This window comes from Cladophialophora psammophila (genome assembly GCF_000585535.1).
Source record: "Cladophialophora psammophila CBS 110553 chromosome Unknown aczJe-supercont1.24, whole genome shotgun sequence".
Taxonomy (NCBI): domain Eukaryota; kingdom Fungi; phylum Ascomycota; class Eurotiomycetes; order Chaetothyriales; family Herpotrichiellaceae; genus Cladophialophora; species Cladophialophora psammophila.
Window position 1 is genome coordinate 283,770 of NW_006912945.1, and position 20,703 is coordinate 304,472.

At 51.2% G+C, this 20,703-nt stretch overlaps 6 protein-coding genes across 6 annotated transcripts; 3 read left to right on the plus strand and 3 right to left on the minus strand.

The window, feature by feature from the left end:
* Window positions 1–491: 491 nt before the first annotated feature.
* Window positions 492–1,247, minus strand: A1O5_11228 (uncharacterized protein; the record flags this gene model as incomplete). The annotated part of the gene is made up of 1 exon (XM_007751801.1): window positions 492–1,247. One exon carries the CDS (start codon window positions 1,245–1,247, stop codon window positions 492–494), a length of 756 nt encoding a protein of 251 aa, XP_007749991.1.
* Window positions 1,248–2,193: 946 nt separating this feature from the next.
* A1O5_11229 (uncharacterized protein) lies at window positions 2,194–5,703 on the plus strand (the record flags this gene model as incomplete). Its single annotated transcript, XM_007751802.1, has 1 exon — window positions 2,194–5,703. One exon carries the CDS (start codon window positions 2,194–2,196, stop codon window positions 5,701–5,703), a length of 3,510 nt encoding a protein of 1,169 aa, XP_007749992.1.
* A 480-nt stretch (window positions 5,704–6,183) lies between these two features.
* Window positions 6,184–10,275, minus strand: A1O5_11230 (xanthine dehydrogenase; the record flags this gene model as incomplete). Its single annotated transcript, XM_007751803.1, has 1 exon — window positions 6,184–10,275. One exon carries the CDS (start codon window positions 10,273–10,275, stop codon window positions 6,184–6,186), a length of 4,092 nt encoding a protein of 1,363 aa, XP_007749993.1.
* A 925-nt stretch (window positions 10,276–11,200) lies between these two features.
* A1O5_11231 (uncharacterized protein) lies at window positions 11,201–13,443 on the minus strand (the record flags this gene model as incomplete). Its single annotated transcript, XM_007751804.1, has 3 exons — window positions 11,201–11,844; window positions 11,925–12,039; window positions 12,103–13,443. The coding sequence occupies 3 exons, from the start codon at window positions 13,441–13,443 to the stop codon at window positions 11,201–11,203; spliced, it is 2,100 nt and encodes a 699-aa protein (XP_007749994.1).
* Window positions 13,444–14,721: 1,278 nt separating this feature from the next.
* On the plus strand, window positions 14,722–16,427 carry A1O5_11232 (uncharacterized protein; the record flags this gene model as incomplete). The annotated part of the gene is made up of 4 exons (XM_007751805.1): window positions 14,722–15,010; window positions 15,063–15,917; window positions 15,971–16,128; window positions 16,185–16,427. 4 exons carry the CDS (start codon window positions 14,722–14,724, stop codon window positions 16,425–16,427), a joined length of 1,545 nt encoding a protein of 514 aa, XP_007749995.1.
* A 1,769-nt stretch (window positions 16,428–18,196) lies between these two features.
* On the plus strand, window positions 18,197–20,410 carry A1O5_11233 (uncharacterized protein; the record flags this gene model as incomplete). The annotated part of the gene is made up of 1 exon (XM_007751806.1): window positions 18,197–20,410. The coding sequence occupies one exon, from the start codon at window positions 18,197–18,199 to the stop codon at window positions 20,408–20,410; it is 2,214 nt and encodes a 737-aa protein (XP_007749996.1).
* Window positions 20,411–20,703: the final 293 nt, after the last annotated feature.

A 20,703-nucleotide genomic window follows, 5' to 3' on the forward strand; every position in this document is an offset into this window, starting at 1 on the left:
ACAGGTACATGCGATAAAAGATGAAAGACAACGACCTCAGCCCTCGTTCTTCATCCTTGGGAATGGTTGAAAAGCAGTCCATTGGAAACAAAGCCCGATGAGAGGCCCATTGCCAGAGGGTGTGAAATGGCTGAGACAACCTATTAGTCGACTGGGAATGAACCAGATCATTGTAAAGGGGCTTTGCTGTGTACCCAATGTAGATTACCGCCAGACAAGGAAAGACAAATGTTGAACTGTATTGTACTGTGCAGTCAGATCATATCAGTGAAAGAACATGCTGCTTGGCGAAATCTGAACCAGATACCTCGTATATTCACCTCCTATCGGATTGTACTCTGCAAGCTTTAGGACTTTGCTTGTTGATCTGGGCCGTGCCATGCCGCCGTGCTTTCCAGCTGACGGCGACCAGTTGACTCTCCACGATGATGACAGGATCAAATCTCCGTGTCATATATCGGTCTTTTGCTCCTTATAGATCGTTTTCCTACTCACAAGCAACCATTTCCAGCGGTTGTTTTCCCACCAGCATCGCCCACAGGCACTTGTCCATTGGCCTCCAACTCCTTCCACCTCGCGAACAGCTTCTTGAAAGCGAGGGGATCCTGTGCCCCCGACACCTCCCACATATCATTAATCTCATAGAAGGGCACACCCGAGATTCCCTTCTTATGGGCCTCCTCTGCTTCTTTGTCGACCAATTCCCCATCCTTGCCAGAGGTCAAGTACTCGGTGATTTCCTCCTTGGTGCCCAGTCCAGCTTCCAAACCGACCTCGACGAGGGTGTCGAGAGTTGTGATATCAGCCTCCTGCTCAAAATAGCGTCTCCAAAGACCCAACATAACCGTATTCTGGGATTCCTCGCCTCCTTTGACCTGTGCCCAGTGGACAAGCCTATGTCCGTTTCTCGAGGGACCTGTCATCCCACCGAATTTAAAATCCAAACCTTCACTGCGAGCGGTTTGGCTCATCATGGCTTCAATCTGCTTCGCGCGCTCGGGCCCAAATTTGGCGGCGTACATTTCGCGCCTTGGACGCGATGGCGCCGGGAAAGGTGGCGGGGCCGGACCACTACCTGCGATCAGCTGTGGTGGTGGGTTCAGATAAAATGGTAAGTATTTCAAGTGAAAGGTGTCGTCGGGATACGTCTTTTTATGCTCAGTGATGGCCCGCGAGAGCCGAGAAAAGCCGAGATAGCACCATGGACATACAATGTCACTGGTGACTGTGATATTGTAGTTTGTCATTTTTAGGTAGTGTTGCCGTATAGGAGCAAAGGACATGGGCTGGTGATGAGGCTCGGATGTGCCCTAGAAGATCATCGAGTCTGACAGCGAGAGGTTCGTGTATTAAAAGAAGTTGGATTTGTCAGCCACTTGAGCGACCGGCTTGTCTTTCCCGATGGTCCTCGGCCAGTTCCTTGAGAGATGTTTCGAGGGAGAGCGGGTGTGCCTCTTTCGCCTGCTTCATGACCTCGCTCTTCCTTATCTCCTCCATCAAAGTCTACCACTCCGGTTGGACGATCAACCTCGAGGCTATGAGGTTTCAGCTAAGAGTGGGAAGTTTTATGTCAGAGGCGTGTAGTGAGCTGTCCCGAATAGTCAAACGAAGTATGATGGGTACCACTCGTTTCCGTTATTTGGTCTAGTAGTTCCGTTGATGGGTAAGACCCTAAAAATGCAGCCTTGCCAGATGTATCCCAGGTATCGAGTGGGCTGGCCCCCTTGATTAGGCTACAGTGGATTGATACCTAATAGTTCAGCCTTCCTGGGAAAAATTGCGCGTCTGACAATCTATTTATGTGGGGGTTGGGGGCCCAATATTCGCGGAACTCCCGTCAGACAAAAAAATAGGTCCTCCCACTAAATCGTTATTTCCATCCACCTCACCAGGAATTCCTCTCCTGTCATCAACTAGTCATGAAGACCTGGCGAGCTGAGTTGCACCTCAATATGATGTCCAAGTCAGATCCACATTCACTTTCCCATCAAATTCATGAAGACGATGAAGATCAACCTTTTGATACTGATCAGTTCTTCGTCGGCCCTGCGAGCACCGATGGCTGCTTTGCAACTGAAAACTCACACGCAGTTCTTCCCGTTGAGCTGGATCTCCAGGTACACTCACTCACTGGCGTCTACACCTTACTCCGGTTTGCATTGAGCTGACGCTACGCACAAGTCTCAGAATGGTATGGCGGGATCCCTATCTACCACCCAAACTACAGATTCAATTTGCAACCCAAGTGAACAATTTCGTTCGGAGTCACCAACATTGGTGGAGGACTATATCGCGCTTGGATCTATCCGACTTGTCAGATACTCTGAACAGGGTCGCAATGGTGGTTGGCGAATGGTTGGCCCCGGCGGAGAAGTCACGCACCAGCATCCTCTGTTGACACTAGGCGAGAAACGTTCATGGATCAAGACTTCTTTTCTTCAACATACCAGATACCCGGATTCCGCATCCTTGAGAGTCTACGCACTACCAGAAGATGTCAATCGAAGCACTCGAGGCTCGATCAAGGATCTTAGAAAGGTCCTGAAATTCATCACTAGCTTCATCGACATTTCTCTCGAGGCTTGGGATGGCAATTACGACCCGACGTCGCCTTTGCAAACCTATAGGGAACCAGATGCCTCTCAGGAAGAATCGCTCTTTTACATCTTCAACACTCTGTCCTCTCCTCAGACTTGCCTCGACGATGCAGGATCTTGTCTGCACAATCAGCATTCAATGTGTGATGTCTTCGAGGACAACATTGGCGGTCTCAAAACTTCATTGTATCCCTACCAAAAGCGGTCGGTGGCCACCATGCTCCGAAGGGAGGTAAATCCTTCTAAATCTTTCGACCCACGGAAGCCGAGCTTTCGAGATCTTAATGGCACAGAATTCTATCTCGATCTCCATGAAGGTGTCCTTCTCCGGCACCCTCATCTCTATAGTCAATGTCGCGGTGGCATTCTCGCGGAAACTATGGGATATGGCAAGACACTTATATGCATTGCTTTGATCCTGGCAACCAGGGGACATTATCCTACTATTCCAGAGGGTAGATTGAACGCCACTTCTTGGAAGCTTAATGAACGGACACCAAGCTTGCTTGACCTGGCCGCAAAGACGATCAAACAAACCGGCGTGCCCTGGAAAGCCCATTTTTCGAATCTCGGAAAGGAGGGATACCATTTTGATCGGTGCACTGAAGCTCTGGCCAAGTACAATGGCGAGTATGCCGAGCCCATCTTCCATCCGACTACGCCGAACCGAAGAGGCAAGCAAAGAGAAGATACTCGAGTGCTGCGCCCTGCATGTTCGACGTTAGTGATTGTTCCGCCCAATCTTCTCGTTCAATGGCAACATGAGATAAAAAAGCACACTCAAGCAAATGCGCTTGATTTGTTGGTCTTGGACTCTACAACGAAAGAAATACCACATTGGAAGGAGTTGATGAAATATGACATTGTTCTGATCACTAAAGTACGTTTTGAGCAAGAATACAGGGATGATGATCTCAACCAAGGCAGGCGCTTCAAAGGCCAGGAGAAATTTCGGTCTCAGCTGACCGAAGTGCGATGGCTGCGGGTAATCTGCGACGAGGGACATAGCTTCGCAGGCTCCAGCTATCGAACACATGCAATGACGATGCTGGACAAAATGTCCATTGAACGCCGTTGGATAGTCTCCGGCACACCGTCTCACTCGCTTCACGGGGTTGAGGTCAATCTTGCGCTCAACGAAACCAACAGCGACACGGAGACTTTCCGCAAACACTCCATCGAAATGGCACTAGAACGAAGAAAAGCTAGGGATTCTGAGACGGAAGAGCTCAAAGATATGGAACGGTTACGCGCCATCGTTGTCAAATTTCTCAAGGTGCAACCCTGGGCAAACCAGAAAGGCGCCGACCATGCCGACTGGAAAAGGTATCTCTCAACTTTCGATACCTCTGGCAAGCGTCGTTCCGCGCCAGCACTGCGAGTGATTCTGCAGTCGCTAATCATCCGCCATCGGATTGAGGACATTGATGTCGATCTCGTCCTTCCTCCTTTGCACAACACGACAGTCTATCTTGAGCCGAGCTACTACGACAAGCTCAGTATGAACCTTTTCAGACTGGTCTTGACTTCCAATGCTGTGACTTCGGAGAGGGCAGACGAGGATTATATGTTTCATCCAAATAACCGCAAATCCCTCGATGAGCTGATTAGCAATCTTCGCCGATCCAGCTTCCACTGGGTCGGATTTACTGAGAACGAGGTAACTGAGACCTTGAAAGTCTGTGACAAATACTTGGATGAGCACCTTGACCTAATCTCTGACGAAGACGGTGCACTTCTAACCGAGGCAAAAATGAACGGCGAACGAGCCTTGGGTGACTCAGGTTGGTGCGCTTTCTCTTTCTACCATGAGATAGGCGTTTATATTGAAGACTTCCCCGAAGAGGCTGCAGCAGCCTGGGCGTTAAATGGGGAGAATTCCGACCCCCTCCTCCTCGGAACCGTCGAAGCTCGAGAAGCACAGCAGCATGTTCTGCACAATAGAGATCCTGGTGACCCCGGAATGGGACTTGTTGGGGCGGGACTTCGAGCGATGTCTGCAGCACGAAAACGAGCCATGGAAGAACAAGATGCCAGAGCCAAGGTCCACTCAAGTGCAAACGGAAAGAAGCCTCTCACAGCAGGCACAACAGAAGAACCCAAGGTCAAAAATCAATCCGCTACCTCGTCTCCTGTCCGCTCTTCGATAAGAGATGGTGCCCCGGGGCTTCCCCTTTCACCACCAAAGCGACTTTTCCCGACCAACAGTCGCGTCCTTCCAGCGTCATTGGCCAAATCGCGAATCGTCGGGTTTACTTCCGCAAAGCTCAACTACCTTTGCACACGTATCCTGTCACTACAGCCAATTGAGAAGATCGTTATCTTCTACGACTCGAACAACATAGCCTTCTGGATCGCCGAAGCTCTTGAACTGCTGTCCGTCAAATTCCTGATATATGCAAACACACTCTCGGTGACACGCCGAGCAGTATATCTCGCTACTTTCAACCAGTCGGAAGTGTTCCGGGTTCTCCTCATGGATCTCAAACAGGCCTCTCATGGTCTGCATGTTGCGGCCGCCAGCCGCATTTTTATTGTGTCTCCCATCTGGCAGCCCGATGTTGAATCGCAAGCTATCAAGCGTGCGCATCGAATCGGGCAGACACGTCCGGTTTATGTTGAGACATTGGTTTTGAAAGGCACTCTGGAGGAGAAAATTCTCAAGCGACGTCGACAAATGAGTAACTCCGAGCTCGTCAAGGCGGAGAAAAGCCTCCTGGATGATGGAATGATGAACGGGATCATTCGAGGAGAAGGCTTTTTGCGTGTTGAAAACGGCGAGAAAGAGCAGATGAGAGGGGGCAAGCTAGACAAGCCTGTCCCACTGTTTGCGAGAGGCGACGGCTCTTTCAGCAGCGAGGATAGGGGGGACAGTGACTTGATCCTAAGCTTGCAGGACGAGCCCTCTGCGAAGAGGAGAGAATTGCATAAAAATAAGGAAAAGGCCAAGAGGAAAGGTAAGGCGGTGACTTTCGGAACGAACGAGGTGTTCCACTCGTCGCCGGGAACTGCGCCTGATATCTCCCCGCCGGCCACAGAAGCCCATACCTCGATATTTGGCACAGGGCTGCAGCAGCCAAAAGCAAAGACAAAGAAGAGCGTGTGACTCGTCGTGGATGTCCCGTCGACTTTTGCTTCTCGGCCTGACGCCTGTACTTCTTGAAATTGGCTGCTGGAATTGATCTTACATAATAAGTGCAAAAAACTCATCAGGCGCTGGTTTTCTATTGGGATATTGCTTTCTGATACAAAATGGTGCGAACTTAGACGGCCTATTTGATTCTGAAACGTTTGCCTGTTATAAAATCAGGAGCTTTAGATGTGTCTAGTGGCTAGATGAACATGATGAAGAGATACAGACTCTATCATGAAAGGAAATGAATGACAGAGCGCTAGCTAGGTATCTACTATGTATTATGACGCTTCGGGGACAGCGATGGTCTGACATTAACGCAAATCATTTGCCAACCTCGTATATGGACCACGGGACGGCATGGAATATTCCTTTTCAAACCACACACAATTCGGAACCCAGCCTCGTTTGTTCTCAAAATCTGCAGCTGTAGGCCGGGAAAGCCGATTCGTCTCAAATCGAGATGAAAAAACTCTTCTCACCCTCCCTTGGCTCGACCATGCACCTCTTCAGAATCGGGTCTGCACAAGAAATCCGGATCCTCTCGGGCGTGGCAGGACTCCTCAAGCTCAGCACACCTTCCTCGCCATACTGTTTCCTCGCGGCCTTAAGGGCATCTCTTATTGCGAAGAAGACTGCACTTCCCATGAATAGGGGCGGCTCCCCTACGCCCCGCGAGCGCTGGATCGTGCGGAGATTTTTCCATTCAACGTCTTTCAGCAGAGAAACGTTCATGATTTGGGGAATATCTCTGAATCCAGGTATCTTGTACGCGCCCGGTCCGCGGGTGAAGATTTGCCCGCTCGCCCTGTGCCAAAGGGATTCTTCGGTGGTGAAAAGGCCTTGGCCTTGGACGTATGCGCCTTCGATCTGCCCGTAGTCGATTGCCGGGTTAATGCTCCGCCCGACGTCCATTTTGATGTCTGAGCGCAGGCAGGTCCAATCCCCGGTTAATGTATCAATAAGGACTTCACTCGCAGTTACACCTTGCGTGAAGTAGAAGAACATCTTGCCCGTATTCTCCTGGCTTGGGTCAGAAGGGTTCGGTCCCCAAACATATCCGATCTCGGGGGTCTTATAGAAGCCCTGCGCCGAGAGATTGACCCGGTCAAAGTAGGCAGCATGAGCTAGCTGTTTCATCGGCGCAGCAGGCCCAAAATTTTCTCGGTATGGTGCGAGGCGCTCGTTGATCTGCATGCAGGCGTTGTATGCTGCGTAACCATTCAGGTCTGACGAAGCGGATGCCGCCGTGCTCGAGGCGTTGGCGACAGTGTTTGTCGCGGTTTCTGAGATGTGCACGTCTGTGAGAGGTACCTGGAGTGCTTCGGCCACGATCATGCAGATCTTGGTGTGCAGCCCTTGGCCCATTTCGGTACCCCCGTGGGCGACAAGGACGGAACCGTCATGATAGATGTGGACTAGGGCACCAGCTTGATTAAGGAAGAGAGCGGTGAAGGAAATGCCGAATTTTGTGGGGATAATGGCCAGCCCCTTCTTTTGCCATTTGTGTGAGGCGTTGAATTCATCGACCGCTTTGCGGCGTGCGTCGTAGTCTGCCGACTCTTTAATCTGCTTGTACATCAAAGGCACATGCCAATCTTCGAGCGCTTGGTTGAAGTGTGTTTTTTCGCCATCTTTATAGAAATTGATTTCTCTGAGCTTGTCGACGGGGATCTTCAGATGGTCTGCAATTTCCTCCATGTATGATTCCGCAATAAACATGCCTTGAGGGCCACCAAAGCCACGAAAAGCACTATTGGAGACGGTATTTGTCCTGCAGAGACGTCCGTCCACATCGACATTGGGGATGTTATAGCACCCGTCGACATGCGATAACGCTCGATCAACAACGGCAGCAGACAGATCTTGAGACCAGCCGGCATTGTTGAAGATATTGGCTTTGAGTGCCTGTATTTTGCCGTCCTTGTTGACTCCGACCTTCCAAATGCCCAGGAAAGGGTGTCTCTGCCCAGAGGTCATAATATCCTCGTCCCTATTGAGCATGCATCTAACCGGTCGCTTGACTTTGTTTGCTGCAACGGCGCAGATGGTGGAGAGTTGAACAGATCGAGTCTCTTTGCCGCCAAATCCACCACCAAGACGTTTGACCCTGGAGACAATCTTATTTGATTGAACACCGAGAGCCTTTGCAATGTACGCCTGTGTTTCAGATGGGTTCTGTGTACTACTCCAAATTTCCATCTCCCCGTCTTCTGGCTTGGGAATTGCCAAAGCAGCCTGAGTTTCCAGATAGAAATGCTCCTGACCGCCCATCCTCGACGTGCCTTCGAACACGTAGTCGCACTCTCCGAAGGCCTTTTCAACGTCACCTCTGCGGATATGTCTGTAGTGCTCATAAAAGCTTTGATTCTCTATCGCCTCTTCGATGGTATATATGGCCGGTAGCTCTTCATACTGGACGAGCACGGCACGTGCACCGGCAGCAGCTTCCTGGGAAGTGTTCGCCAGGATCATGCCGATAGGTTGGCCAGCTGTAAAGACTTCGTCTTCTGCAAAGAAAACTTCATCGCAAACAGGAGCACCCCACCAGTTCGCTTTTGGATCTGGAAAGTCATGTCTGTCCACCCAAGCGACCACGCCCGGAAGCTGAAGGGCAGGGTTGGGATCGACACCGATCAACTTGGCATGCGCTTTGGTTGACAAAACCAGACAGCCTATAAGTTCGTTCATTTGTACTGGAATATCGTCCGTATATTGGGCTTCGCCAGTGCATTGTTTCAGCGCGGCCATGTGGGGATGTTCCTTCCCGAGAATTTTCTGCGAGTAAGCAACGGAAGCATCATGATCCTTTTGGCCAGTAGAGATTTCCCTTTCGATCTCCTCGATAGCTTCTTTGTCGGCCTCTTTGCTAGATTCCTCGATGTTGAGCAGGACATCCTGGTAGAAGCGATAGAAGAACCCTAGCGCTAATGATTTTCGGTACCAGGCCATGCCTCCTGGCACACCAAATTGAAGGTTGAAGTCATGCTCCAATGCGTTCATCACTCCTTCAAGCGTCTGAGGATTCGTAAATGTCTTGCCTACGATATATTCAGAAGCCTGCTTGGCCTCGATTGTTATGGGAGCCATGCCTCCATATACCAAGTTCGCATTCTTCACTTTGTAGTCATCGTCCAGCGCAACTCGAAGACAAGCATTGACAATGGCGATATCATCGTCTTTCCTCTTCGATTGCTTATAAGATCTGACATACTCGCCTTTTTCAGCGGTAAGAGGAATCCTCATTGCCGCGATGACAGCGTCTGCAGGCAACGCTGTCACCCTGTAGCTCTTGAAGAAGCTCGACATCGGAATTTCTGTAGTCTTATTGAGAGACTTGGCAATTAGTGTCGAGTTTGTTGCGACAAAAACTGGATTGAGATCGGAAATAGGTGACGCCGTGGCCAGATTCCCTGCGGGAGTGCCAACATTGCGAATTTGCCGACCGGCAAAATACCTGATGGCTTTCTTGATAGCTTCGAATGGTTGAGCTTTGGTCGGTCCATAATGCTTGACAGCTTCATCACATATGTTCTCCAAATCCGTCAAGGCAACATTGCCTCCAATTTCAAGATAGTCATCGTAGAAAGAGTACTGTCGAAGTTCCGCAATATCCCCCACGTACACTGACACCGAATACTGCGCGGCTTTGAACTTGATTTCAATCTGGGTTTCTGTGCTGCCACCAATCAACTTGGCGCCGGGATGGGCATTCTTGATTTCAAGCAACTGTTGGAGAGTCACAGGCCTATACCATTTCTTCCTCTTGTTGCCGAAAGCCAGCGGCTTGAACTCGTGCTTTTTTAGAGCCGGAGGGTATATTAATTCTGTCGCCTTATCGTAATGGATGAAAGATGGAGGGGTGAACTTCTTCTCCACTGTACCGTCCGCGCCATTCGTCTCACCATTAGGGGCGCCATTGCACGAGCCGCCGTTCTCCATGCAACAGCCGGAACCACCATTTGCAATTGATTTGCCACACACCTTGTTGAAACTCTGAGCGGCGTCGAGTATGGGCCTGTAACCCGTGCAACGACACAGGTTTCCGTCAAAGTTCTCCTCAATTTCCACTTCGGATGGCTCAGGGCCGGAGTTTCTGAGCAAAGCATACAAGCTCATGACTATTCCTGGCGTGCAGAATCCGCACTGGCTCCCACTAGCCATGGCGATTCGTTGTTGTGCGGGGTGTGGGCTTTTCGAGCTGCCGATTCCCTCGATGGTGATGACATGCTTGCCGTCAATGCTGGCCAGAGGAGCTAGACAGGCATTGACCGACGCATGGTATATCTTGTTCGTGGTGGGATTCAATTGCGACACGACGACGGTGCAGGCGCCGCAACCACCTTCTGCGCAGCCCAGCTTTGTTCCCGTCAGACCGACGCCTCTTAAATATTCCAATAGTGTGATTTCTGGATCCACCGAGTCCAGCTCGATCTTTGTCCCATTGAGATAGAAGCGGAGTGTATCATCGTAGCTTTCGGCGAGGGAGGCGAGGGAAACCACCTTTTCAGCAGTCGCTGCTGGCTCGAGGACTCCAGGAGCCATCTTGAATATGCGGGGCTGGCGGGATACTGGGAAGAGAGGAAAGGGAAACAAAGAGGAAGTAGTTCTGTCAAGTTAGCATTCCAAGTCTGGGTTTTTTTAATGCTGTGAGGTAAACGAAGACAGAGGATACAGGGACAGGATCAAAGTCGTAGGGAGTCTGTCCGACGAAGAAATGAAGCTGAGGAGGCCGAACAGACAGACACCTTCGAGACTACCAGGCCCTTATCGGCAACGGCCTGAAGCTTCTGACCAGAGCAGAAGCAATTTGTTTCATGGCACGGAGTATTGATAGGCAATGGGACGCGATGGGCGAGAATGCGCGAATCAGCGGGGGACCATTGCAATCTCGTAAGAAAAGCTGCTGGTGGCTGACGTTGATCGGTATTGTGAGATGGAATCCTGTCCTAGAGCGAATGAACGCAGTGGAAATGTACATTCGGAGTAGACCAAGTCGACCTGGCTTGCTAGGCCGCTCACCTTGCGGTCCTCGCCCCCTCCTTCCTTCTCGAGGGGATGTGCGAGCGGCGAGCTCCGATATCAAAGCTACTAACTTACGGCACTTTTCTGCCCTGGCCTCCAGTACAGGGCGTGATCCAGATGACCAGACAACTGCTTAGACGATAGAGCCCCCGCCAATGCTTATGCCTTGAGCCAATCCATCAAGAGAAGAGGGCCCGCAATGCACAACAGAATCAACATCGCGAAAGGCCGTAGCAGAGACGACGGTGGCTATGGACCTAAACAAAGATGGCAAGATGGTTCGGAGGAGGGCGACAAGACGCAACAGGTTCGTACGATGGGTGACTTGGGCGCCATTTTCATCTTCATCTACACCTTCTATCCCAATCTCTCTCTGTGTGTCTATGTCTACTCCCACCCAACTCGCCGTCACGAAACTATCATCTCTCGTCCACCCGCTAGCAGTTCACGCCATGGGCAGTAGATAATGCATTTGCCACATTGTGTTCACCTCCTCCACGTTGTAAAAGCGCTCTGGCACCTTGAAGTCACCCCATTCACCTGTCAATTGGATGCACAGGTAGGTCAATGCCTCCTCAGTCCAGCTCCCCGACATGACCAGTGCCGAACGGATCATCTCCAAGGCCCTCATACAGCTGTCCCCGGCCAGCGGCTTGCCGACCGACAAAATGCGCTGGATGTGGTAGTTGAAAAGCTGCTTGTCGGATTGCGGCGTCATGTCATCGGGGAAGATGATTTGCAGTGCCACCTCGCCAGTGCCACGCACCGAATTCCATTGTTGTTGTGTCGGTTGCACAATGCTCTCGTCGAGCATCTCGATGTCTTTGAAGATGAAGTAATCTGCGTCTTCCATTGCGCGGTAGACCGCCTGTCTGTGACGCTCGACAATGTTATGGTATTGGCCACGAACATATGGTCGTTGGGGGAGTTGTCTGGCGCGAATCGTGTCTCGATCGATTGGTCCCGCGATCGTGTTCCTCCCACATTCCATGACCCAATGGCGCTGGAGGTCACCATACAGGTGCTGCTTTCTGCAGTAGCGGGTGAAGCTGTCGGTGCCACAGGCAGGGCAGATGACCACGGCGCTGTCTAAAATCCGTCTGAACGTTAGCAAATCTTGCGCGGCTGTAGATCCAATTCTGCTGCATAAGATCAGAAAGAGAACTTACCCCAGCAACTCGTCATCTTACGGCAGTCAGGTTTCAAACATCTCAGACGTGGATCGAAGCTATCGAATTTGAATTCAGCGGGAGGGTGAGGCTCTTCATCGCCAGGCTGGCCGTGCTGCAGGAAGTTAGTCAGGGAGCAACCAAAGGGTACAGGGGAGAGAGGGCGTACATTCCGTACATTCCACGGCTTTGTGCCTTCTCGTGTGGAACTGATTGCCTGGGTGTGAGAAGTCGTCTTGGGATTCTCAACATCCTTCTTTTTGGTTTGTCCCTTGTCCTTCTCAGTCCCTTCCCCATGTTGCTTGACCTGTTGACCTTTGCTAGAAGAGCTGGTGGCGATAGCATCGCTGCTCGATAACTCTGCTCGAGTAACCGTCCGATCAGAATCACTTGAATTTTGAGAAACAGCATCATCAAGATCTTGCTCCAGCTCCTTGGCTGCAGGAGTCTTACCGGGTTTCTTTGCTTTGCCCTTCTGCTTCAACTCCCCGGACAGTGATGCGCTTGTACTCTTTGCGGAATTTCCTCCGCCAGACTGAACAGCAGGCGGCGGGGGAGCCGAGGCTGGTGATGGAATGGAGGGTGATCCAGAAATTGTGATGGCCGCCATCTTGTCCGCAGCTCCAGAGCATTCTTTGTCCGCTGAATGCTGTTCTCCCTCATTTGACATGGTCTGGATTCGGGCTGTTGTTTTTGTGGGTTTCTTTTTGGCCTTCGTCGTCTTCTTGCGCTTCTTTGTGGGGACGCCCTGCACATCCACCACGGTGTCTTGATTCAACGGGTCATCCATGATGTTTGAAGAAGAGGCAGACGATGGGGGAGATGAAGATTGGGATGGTCCTGACTGAGAGCTGTCTGCGTGTGAAAGAGAATCGGGGCCGGCAGAAAGACCGCATACACTGCCATCTCTCGCTGCCGAGCCGTCGCCATCACTAGGGGGGAGCGTTTCAGGAGTCACAGCAGTCTGTTCATCAATAACGGTTGAATTCATGTAAAACTCCCCCCGCCTAATCGTTTCGATAAGAACGGCTGCTTCTGTTCGCTTTGGATGATGTACAAAACGCCGGGCTTCGGAGAAGATCCGCATCGCCGTCATGATGGCTACAGCCATGTCTTTCTGCAAAGAGTCAGTCTGAACGATTCGCTTGCCCGAAAGACTTTCGACACTCACGACTGGAGCCTGACTTGTCCGAAAACAGGAACGCAAAAAGTCTCGATGCGTGACTTTGACAAACAACTGCCACGAACATTTGGCCCGATCCAAGCAGCCTATGTCAAATGTGTGATGGGTGTACTTGACAAGACCAGCTGACAGCATGGTCTTGTCCACGATGATAAGGGTCTCCTCTTGGAGCCCAGCAAGTAGCAGCTCGTTTCCATTTGAGTCTGTCATGGAGAACGGAGTCAATGGTCTGCGATCCTCTTTCATCCTCTTCTGATACTCCTGTCGAAGAGGAGCCAGTTGCTCATTCTGGGTGGTCCAATTCAACTCCTGAACACCTTGAATCCCCACTGGCATCATTTCTCGCGCAAATGATCCCTGGCCGTCGAAACATTTGAAAAGCTGCTCCGCAATGACACTACCAATACCAAGGGCTCTGGTATCGGTATTCAACAAGAGGCATATTTTTTGGCAAAAGCCAGCAAGAACCCCTTCGGCATGCCTGCCTTTGAAAAAGGGTCCAAGCACGTGAGTTACAGCTATCAATTCCTCGTCTTGCAGGGCGATCGTGTGGATACGAGACCCATCGGAGGGCCATAGCACTTTTGAGTCTTTTAGCGACGAGGAAGTGTGGGAGACGTATGTTTTTGAGTGGTCGAGGCTTTGTTGTTGGGTATATATCTGTCCCACGGGCTCGTTGTCTGAACTGTCGGTTGGAAGCACTTATCAGCGAGCATCCTATCATGACTTTAAGGGGCTTTGCTTACGCGCTTGACATTCTTACAAGACGGTGACTGAACGTGGACTTTTTTGCAAAGAGCTTGAATCTGCAGTTGTTCCACTGAGAGGTGGTTTCTGAGCCAGGTGGTGAGGAGTTGCGAGGTCAATTTGTGAAGAAGATTCGTCGCAGTCGACAGCAGCAGCAGGAAAATGGCATGCGTGAAAGAGTACCGGCACAAATGAGCACGTGCTCTACATTTCCCACCAGAAACATTGCCATGTTCACACGGGTGTCCCAGGTCATCACAAGGCTGCGTGTTGTGCTATATATGTCTATTCGGGAAACCAGGATAAGGCTGGTGAGATCGATTCCTCAGACTGGGTATTGCTGATACAATTTGGCAGAGTTTCCCGCCCTTCACCAGTATATAGGCTCTTTCAACCTACATCGGAGCACCAGTTTTCGTTGCTTGTCGCCGTTCTCGCAAAAGCACCAGGAAGCTGCTGGATTGGCCAGGCACAGAGCCATACTGGAGACACCGAGCAGATTAAAGTGAACAACGGTTCCTAGTTGCGTGTAAGGAATAATTCGTGCTGGATAAAAGGAAAGCGTACTGGGTTGGCCGCATAATGTTGGAAGGACGTTGGAAAAGGGATGCTCGTCCGCTCTACCAGTTTGGGGCAAACATGGTCTAATCATTTTACGGCGAGCAGATACACGTGATTTGAACAAATCCTGATGTCCCACCTGCGCCGAATGCGGCTTTAACGCCTGGGATTTTCTAACCTGGAACTCATTGTCCCCATCACCCACTTCTACAGCATTTTCTTCTCCAACTCCATACTCTATTCTTTACCTATTCTCGTGTTGCCGCGACCTGCTTGTGTCGCTCTTTCTAGGCTCATTCACAATTGATGGCAGATCTCAGCAACATCCTCGCCGCACTGGCGGCGCAGAGGCAAGGGGGCACACCTCAAGCCGCTCCCCCTCCACCTGTTCCAGGTGCTCCTTATCCTCCGCCTCAGTATGCCACTCCTCCAGGCAGTGCACCGCCCTATGGTCTACCTCAGCCCATCCACTCTGGGAGCGTTGACCTGACCAACATAAAACCAGTCAGCTCGGGCTCTGTCAGCATTGCCGATGCCATTGCCAAAGCTCGCGGGATAGCTGCTGAGAAAGGTCTCTCTTATGAACCAGGTAGACGTACGTGAAGTCGCCTCGGCATTTGAGGCGCTCGTTGACTGTTGCCGTATAGCGCCCATTAACACATCCGATCTTCGTACCGGAAGCAGGACATACCGCCGCTCGAGGTCACCATCCCGATCTCCTCCGCGCCGGGAAGGTTATCGCGATGCCTACAATCCCTACAGGGACGAACGACGCGGGACCGACCGTGGATACAATAGAGACCGTTCACTTTCTCCGAGAGGTGGGCGTTATTCTCCTGGGCGATATAGGGACGATCGATCACCCGGCCTTGACCGCGGAGGCGAAGGCGACTCGGAAATACTGCCCCTAGACAAAGGTGTGGTTGGGCTTATCATTGGCCGTTCTGGAGAAAATCTACGCCGAGTTGAAAACACCACAGGCGCCCGCGTCCAGTTTATGGATGGCCCCGAAGTGCCGGGTCCGCAACGACACTGCAGGATATCTGGCAGCCGAGCAGCGCGTACAGCTGCCAAAGCCGAAATTTTTAGGATCATTGACGACAATGAAGTTGTAAAGAGAGGGCAAGACAAGTCACGCACCAGCCAAACCAAAGTCGCAAGCACCAAAGAGGGTGATAGCCTTCAAATGATGGTTCCTGACCGAACAGTGGGCTTGATTATTGGTCGAGGAGGGGAAACCATTCGAGACCTGCAAGATCGAAGCGGGTGCCATGTAAATATTGTCGGAGAGAACAAGAGTGTGAATGGCATGCGACCCGTCAACTTGATCGGCAGCGCGTCGGCTCAGCAATACGCAAGAGATCTGATCCTGGAGATTGTGGAGAGTGATCAAAAGGGCATCAGCATTAAAGATCTCCACCGTGAGCGGGAGGACTCGCAAGGCAAGCTCAATGACAGCATTGTCGTGCCCGGCGAGGCAGTGGGTATGATCATCGGCAAAGGTATAGTTTTAAGTCATCTATTCATCGTGTGCATGGCACTAATTTCCATCCAGGGGGTGAGTCTATTCGTGATATGCAGAATCAAACAGGGTGCAAGATCAACGTCTCGCCCGCTGCTGGACGAGACATCGAACGCGAAATTGGTTTGATTGGCAGTCGACACGCCATCGATGCTGCTAAACGTGCCATCATGGAGAAAGTTGATGTTGTGGTAAGCTGTCACTAATGGATGATTCTTGCCGATACATCTTCACTAACGCATATCAGCGTGCCCGAACACAAGCTCGTGAACGTGAAAGTCGCGACGACTATATGGACAGATACCCAGGACAACAGCCCACTTATCCTCCCGCTGCCGCTGGCGCCGCTCAAGGGGTTGCACCTCCTCCAGCTGCCGGGGCGGCCGACCCATATGCTGCATATGGTGGGTACCAGAACTACCTTCAGATGTGGTATGCAGCCATGGCGGCTCAACAACAAGGTGGCCAAGGTCAAGGTGAGCAACGATAAGACGCGTTGAGTGGACCGACCGTGACCTGGCTCGTGACTGTGGAATTTTGACGCCGTTGTTGGATGACCTCTAAACTCCTCGACGACCATGCTCTCGCCTCTTCGACGTCTGATGAGTGCTCGCCATGCTGTCTTGGCCAACTTTCGCACATGCTGTGACCTGCTCCGAAAACCAACGTTCGACCTTGCAGAATCTGGCTTCGCATGAAATCGCTGTACACTTACACACGTCTCTGTCGGTGTGATACGCCTTCTTTCGCTCCTGACCGTCGTTCGTACTTGCAACTCAACCAAATTCACGTATCCGCAGTCTACAGATCTCTGTGCCAGCTGCATTATGGAACGATGCGTCCTCGTCGGCAGAGATTGGGGTTGGTTGGACTTGTCTCTTCGCAAGACAACGAGCAAGACAAGATGATGACCGCCCATGCTAAAGAGAAAGACGTGGGCGTGCTAGTGACATTCGCCGCTTCGCAGTGTTGATCGACCAATTTTAAGTACCAGCCGGAGGTTGCATCCTCGCTTACCCTGTGTAAACACCGCAGATAGTGCGACTGTACTGAGTGCTCGATTATGGTGGACAGCCTCGCGTACTCACAACTCGGGAAAGGTATGCGAGATGGTAGCTGATCACGGGATGATGACAGATGCGAAAGACGCTAGGACGTAAATAGCAAGGTGACCAAAGCCGCCTACAAGGTACTTGGTAGGCTGAAGCATGAATGACATCATAGCCTGTTTCTCGTATGTCCCCCGCCCAACGCCACAGCAATAAAACAAGATGCCGATCCCGTGGGCATTGGCGCCGAATCTTGGACGATCCTTTAAAAACCCTACTTGCTGCCTCACCTCACCATCGGCGCTTTTCTTCTGGTAGGCACCATTGGGGGATATCGGATTGCTTCGTGGTGTCTCCCTTCCCAGCCTCGCACCACTTCCCGTCCGGCGCTGCATCTGTCCGTCTACAACTGATCACGTCCTCAGCGGCAATGGGTGTTCCTGAGTTGCGTCACGCCCGCGACGGGTCCTAGCAGAGCGAACGGGGTTGTGGTGGCCGCTGGGGTGATGGCGAGGCAATCTGAAGATGAATCCACTGTGCCATCTCATTCCCGTGCGATCTTGTTTCATCTTCGACTTCCACGTGAGAGCGCGTGTCGGACGTGGGAGCAGCAAGGACGAGATGGTTGGTGGGCGCTTCTTCAGCCTGGTGGCGCTATTTCTGGACTCTGCGCCAACTTTTTTGTTTGGAAACATCGCCACCAGCTGATATTCCTGCACCACCACATGCGACAACTCTTTTGAAACACTCACAATCTGTGTCTGGATGTTCAGAAGAGCCTCTTGGAACATTGTTGGTGTTGCGTCTGCAACATGGCGTCGAGGTCGATGGGAAAAGCGGTACGTACCGGCAGAATCCTGCTCTAGTTTTATTGAGCCTTATTGTTCTTATTGTCCCCCCCGTCTCTCATTGTTCTTTGTCTACAGTCCCCCATTCACTTCCCTCTCGATTGTTGGCTTTCTCCGCTTTCTTTCATGTCACGAATCTCCTTTGTTTGTGTCATAAATAGCATTCACTCTGCCGAGTCTTGATGACTGCCTTTGTCGATTAACCCGCTTTGTCACTTGTACCACCACCATCTTGGTTCTGTCTGTTTCTTTTGCTGATCCTGCAAAATCAACTACTTTCACTCATCAAAACGACCCTTGAAGGCAATCAAGATACTTACTTGAACTCCAAAATTAGATAATTTCCTGTCGATTTCTGCGCCATGTCTGCCCCGTCAGTCTTCGCGGCTGGCGCTCCTCCATCCATGCCTGCCGGCAGCCATGAGATACGAGACTACTACTCCAACCAAGGCCCACCTCGGACGCTACCACACACTGCACCATCCATCACACCCTACCTTGGCCTCCGGGCTCGTTTGTCACAGATATGGCTCAATCGATGGACCATTCTCCTCCTACTTGTCCTCGCTCGCACCCTTATCGCAATCTCTGGAATCGACGACAACCTGGGCTCTGCAAGACGCGAGGCACTTTCTGCCTGCTCCGACGTAGAATCGATGGGTTCCGCCATGGCCTCTATGCCTCATTATATGTCTCAGGGCGTGAATGAAGTGGCGGCTACCGGTATCGAGAAGTCGGTCAATGGCCTGATTCAGATGACGACTATGAGTGTCACGGCAGTGGAAGAGATTGTGGTCTTCGTGATCGGCATGATGACCAACACCTACCTCTGTCTAATCACATTCGCCGTCAGTGGAAGCCTGCATTCCGTCATCGGAGCCCTCGACTCGGCCCAAGGTGGTCTCAATAAACTCACTCAGAATCTCGGAAACGACTTGTCGGGCGCTGTCAAAACTTTTGAGGATGCCTACAACAGTTTCATCGGCAAACTCGAGAGCTTTATTGCTTTCGGCCAAACCGTCGACCAACCACCTCCTCTCAATCTTACTTCCGAAATGAATTCTTTGAAGAATCTCAAACTACCAGCGAACCTGGACGCCGATCTTCAGAAACTCAACAACTCGATCCCCACTTTCGCCCAGGTCAAGAATTTCACTGAAAGCATCATCCGCCTTCCCTTCGAAGAAGTCAAACAGCTCATGAACGAATATGTGGGCAATTATACCTTCAACCGATCATTGTTCCCAGTACCGCAGAAAGAGCAACTTACCTTCTGCAGCGACAATGATGGGATCAATGACTTCTTTGATGGGCTGGTCAATTTGGCTGCTCTGGCCCGCAGAGTCTTCATTGGCGTGCTGCTTACCCTGGCAATCCTCGCGATGATCCCAATGGCGTGGCGCGAAATCAAGCGATGGCAAAAAATGCAAGAGCGTAGTCAGTTGGTCAATTCTGACGCCCGTGACCCGTTGGACGTGGTCTACTTGGTCAGCCGCCCCTATACGTCGACCGCTGGAATCAAGCTTTCCAACATATTCCAGTCCCGGCGCAAAAAAGACCTCGTTCGCTGGGTCGTTGCATACGCTACCTCTGAGGCTGCATTGTTTGTGCTCGCCCTCGCCATAGCAGGCCTGTTCTCCTGTGCCTGCCAAGCCATCCTGCTCCATGCCCTAGAAAAGGAAGTTCCGGACCTCACGAACCAAGTCGGCGCCTTTTCTGACAAGGTGGTTGCGCAACTCAATAACGCTTCTGAACAGTGGGCTATTGGAACCAACGCAGCCATTGCCGCCACGAGCAAAGATATCAATCAAAATATGCTCGGTTGGGTGAATACGTCCACAACTGCGATCAACGACACACTCAACGCATTTGTGGACGAGACAACAAAAGTCCTCAACACCACATTCGGCGGCACAGTGTTGTACAACCCAATTATGGAAGTTCTCAACTGTCTTGTCTTGCTCAAGATCCAGGGCATTGAGAAAGGCTTAACCTGGGTTCATGACAACGCGCACATCGACTTTCCGTTGCTTTCGAATGATACCTTCAGTTTAGGCGCCGTAGCCAGTCTGGCGGACTCCAGCAATCCCTCTGACTCTTTTCTCGCGAGTCCAGGGGACACTGCAAGTGACAAGATTTCCGAGGCTGTCGCACGATTCATTGGTGCACTAAAAAATACCATCCGGACGGAAGCGATCATTTCAACTGTTATCCTGCTTGTCTGGGTCTTGGTCGTGCTCATGGGTGTCATTCGAGCATCGACGCTCTGGCGTCGACGGGATAAGGTCCGTGGCGAAGGCGGTACCCCAGTATCTCCTTCGAATATCGCAACAAACCGTGGATTTCGATCAGACAACCAAGGGCGGTATACTGGATTTGCGGATATCCCATTGACCAATTTCAACGATTCCCACCCAATGTCACCTGCACCAAAGTACACGCCACCTGAAAAGCCGGAAACGCGTGAGGAGGACTATCAAGATTCAAAGCTAGGGTTTTCTGGACGTCGAGCATATCAAGAGACACAGCAGTCACAGATTGACACCAAGGAACGAAGTGTCTGGCATGGGGAGTGAGATTGAAAAGGTTGAATTGAGTTTTTGAATCGTCGTGATCGCAAACGACTCCCCGCATAACCGAGATATCTACGCCCCATCTTGAGCATATTGAACATTCATACCAGATTTAACTGGACAAACCTCTCCAGGATTGCCATACAGCGGAGAGTGAACCGACATTTGTGGAGAAACGATGGAATTCCGATTAAAATCATAGGAGTGAGAAACAAAGCCAAACGGGTGGCATTGGTAATGTGTGTGTGATGTTGAATGTTGACATGCTTTATGGAGGACCTCTTCTTTGTTATGGC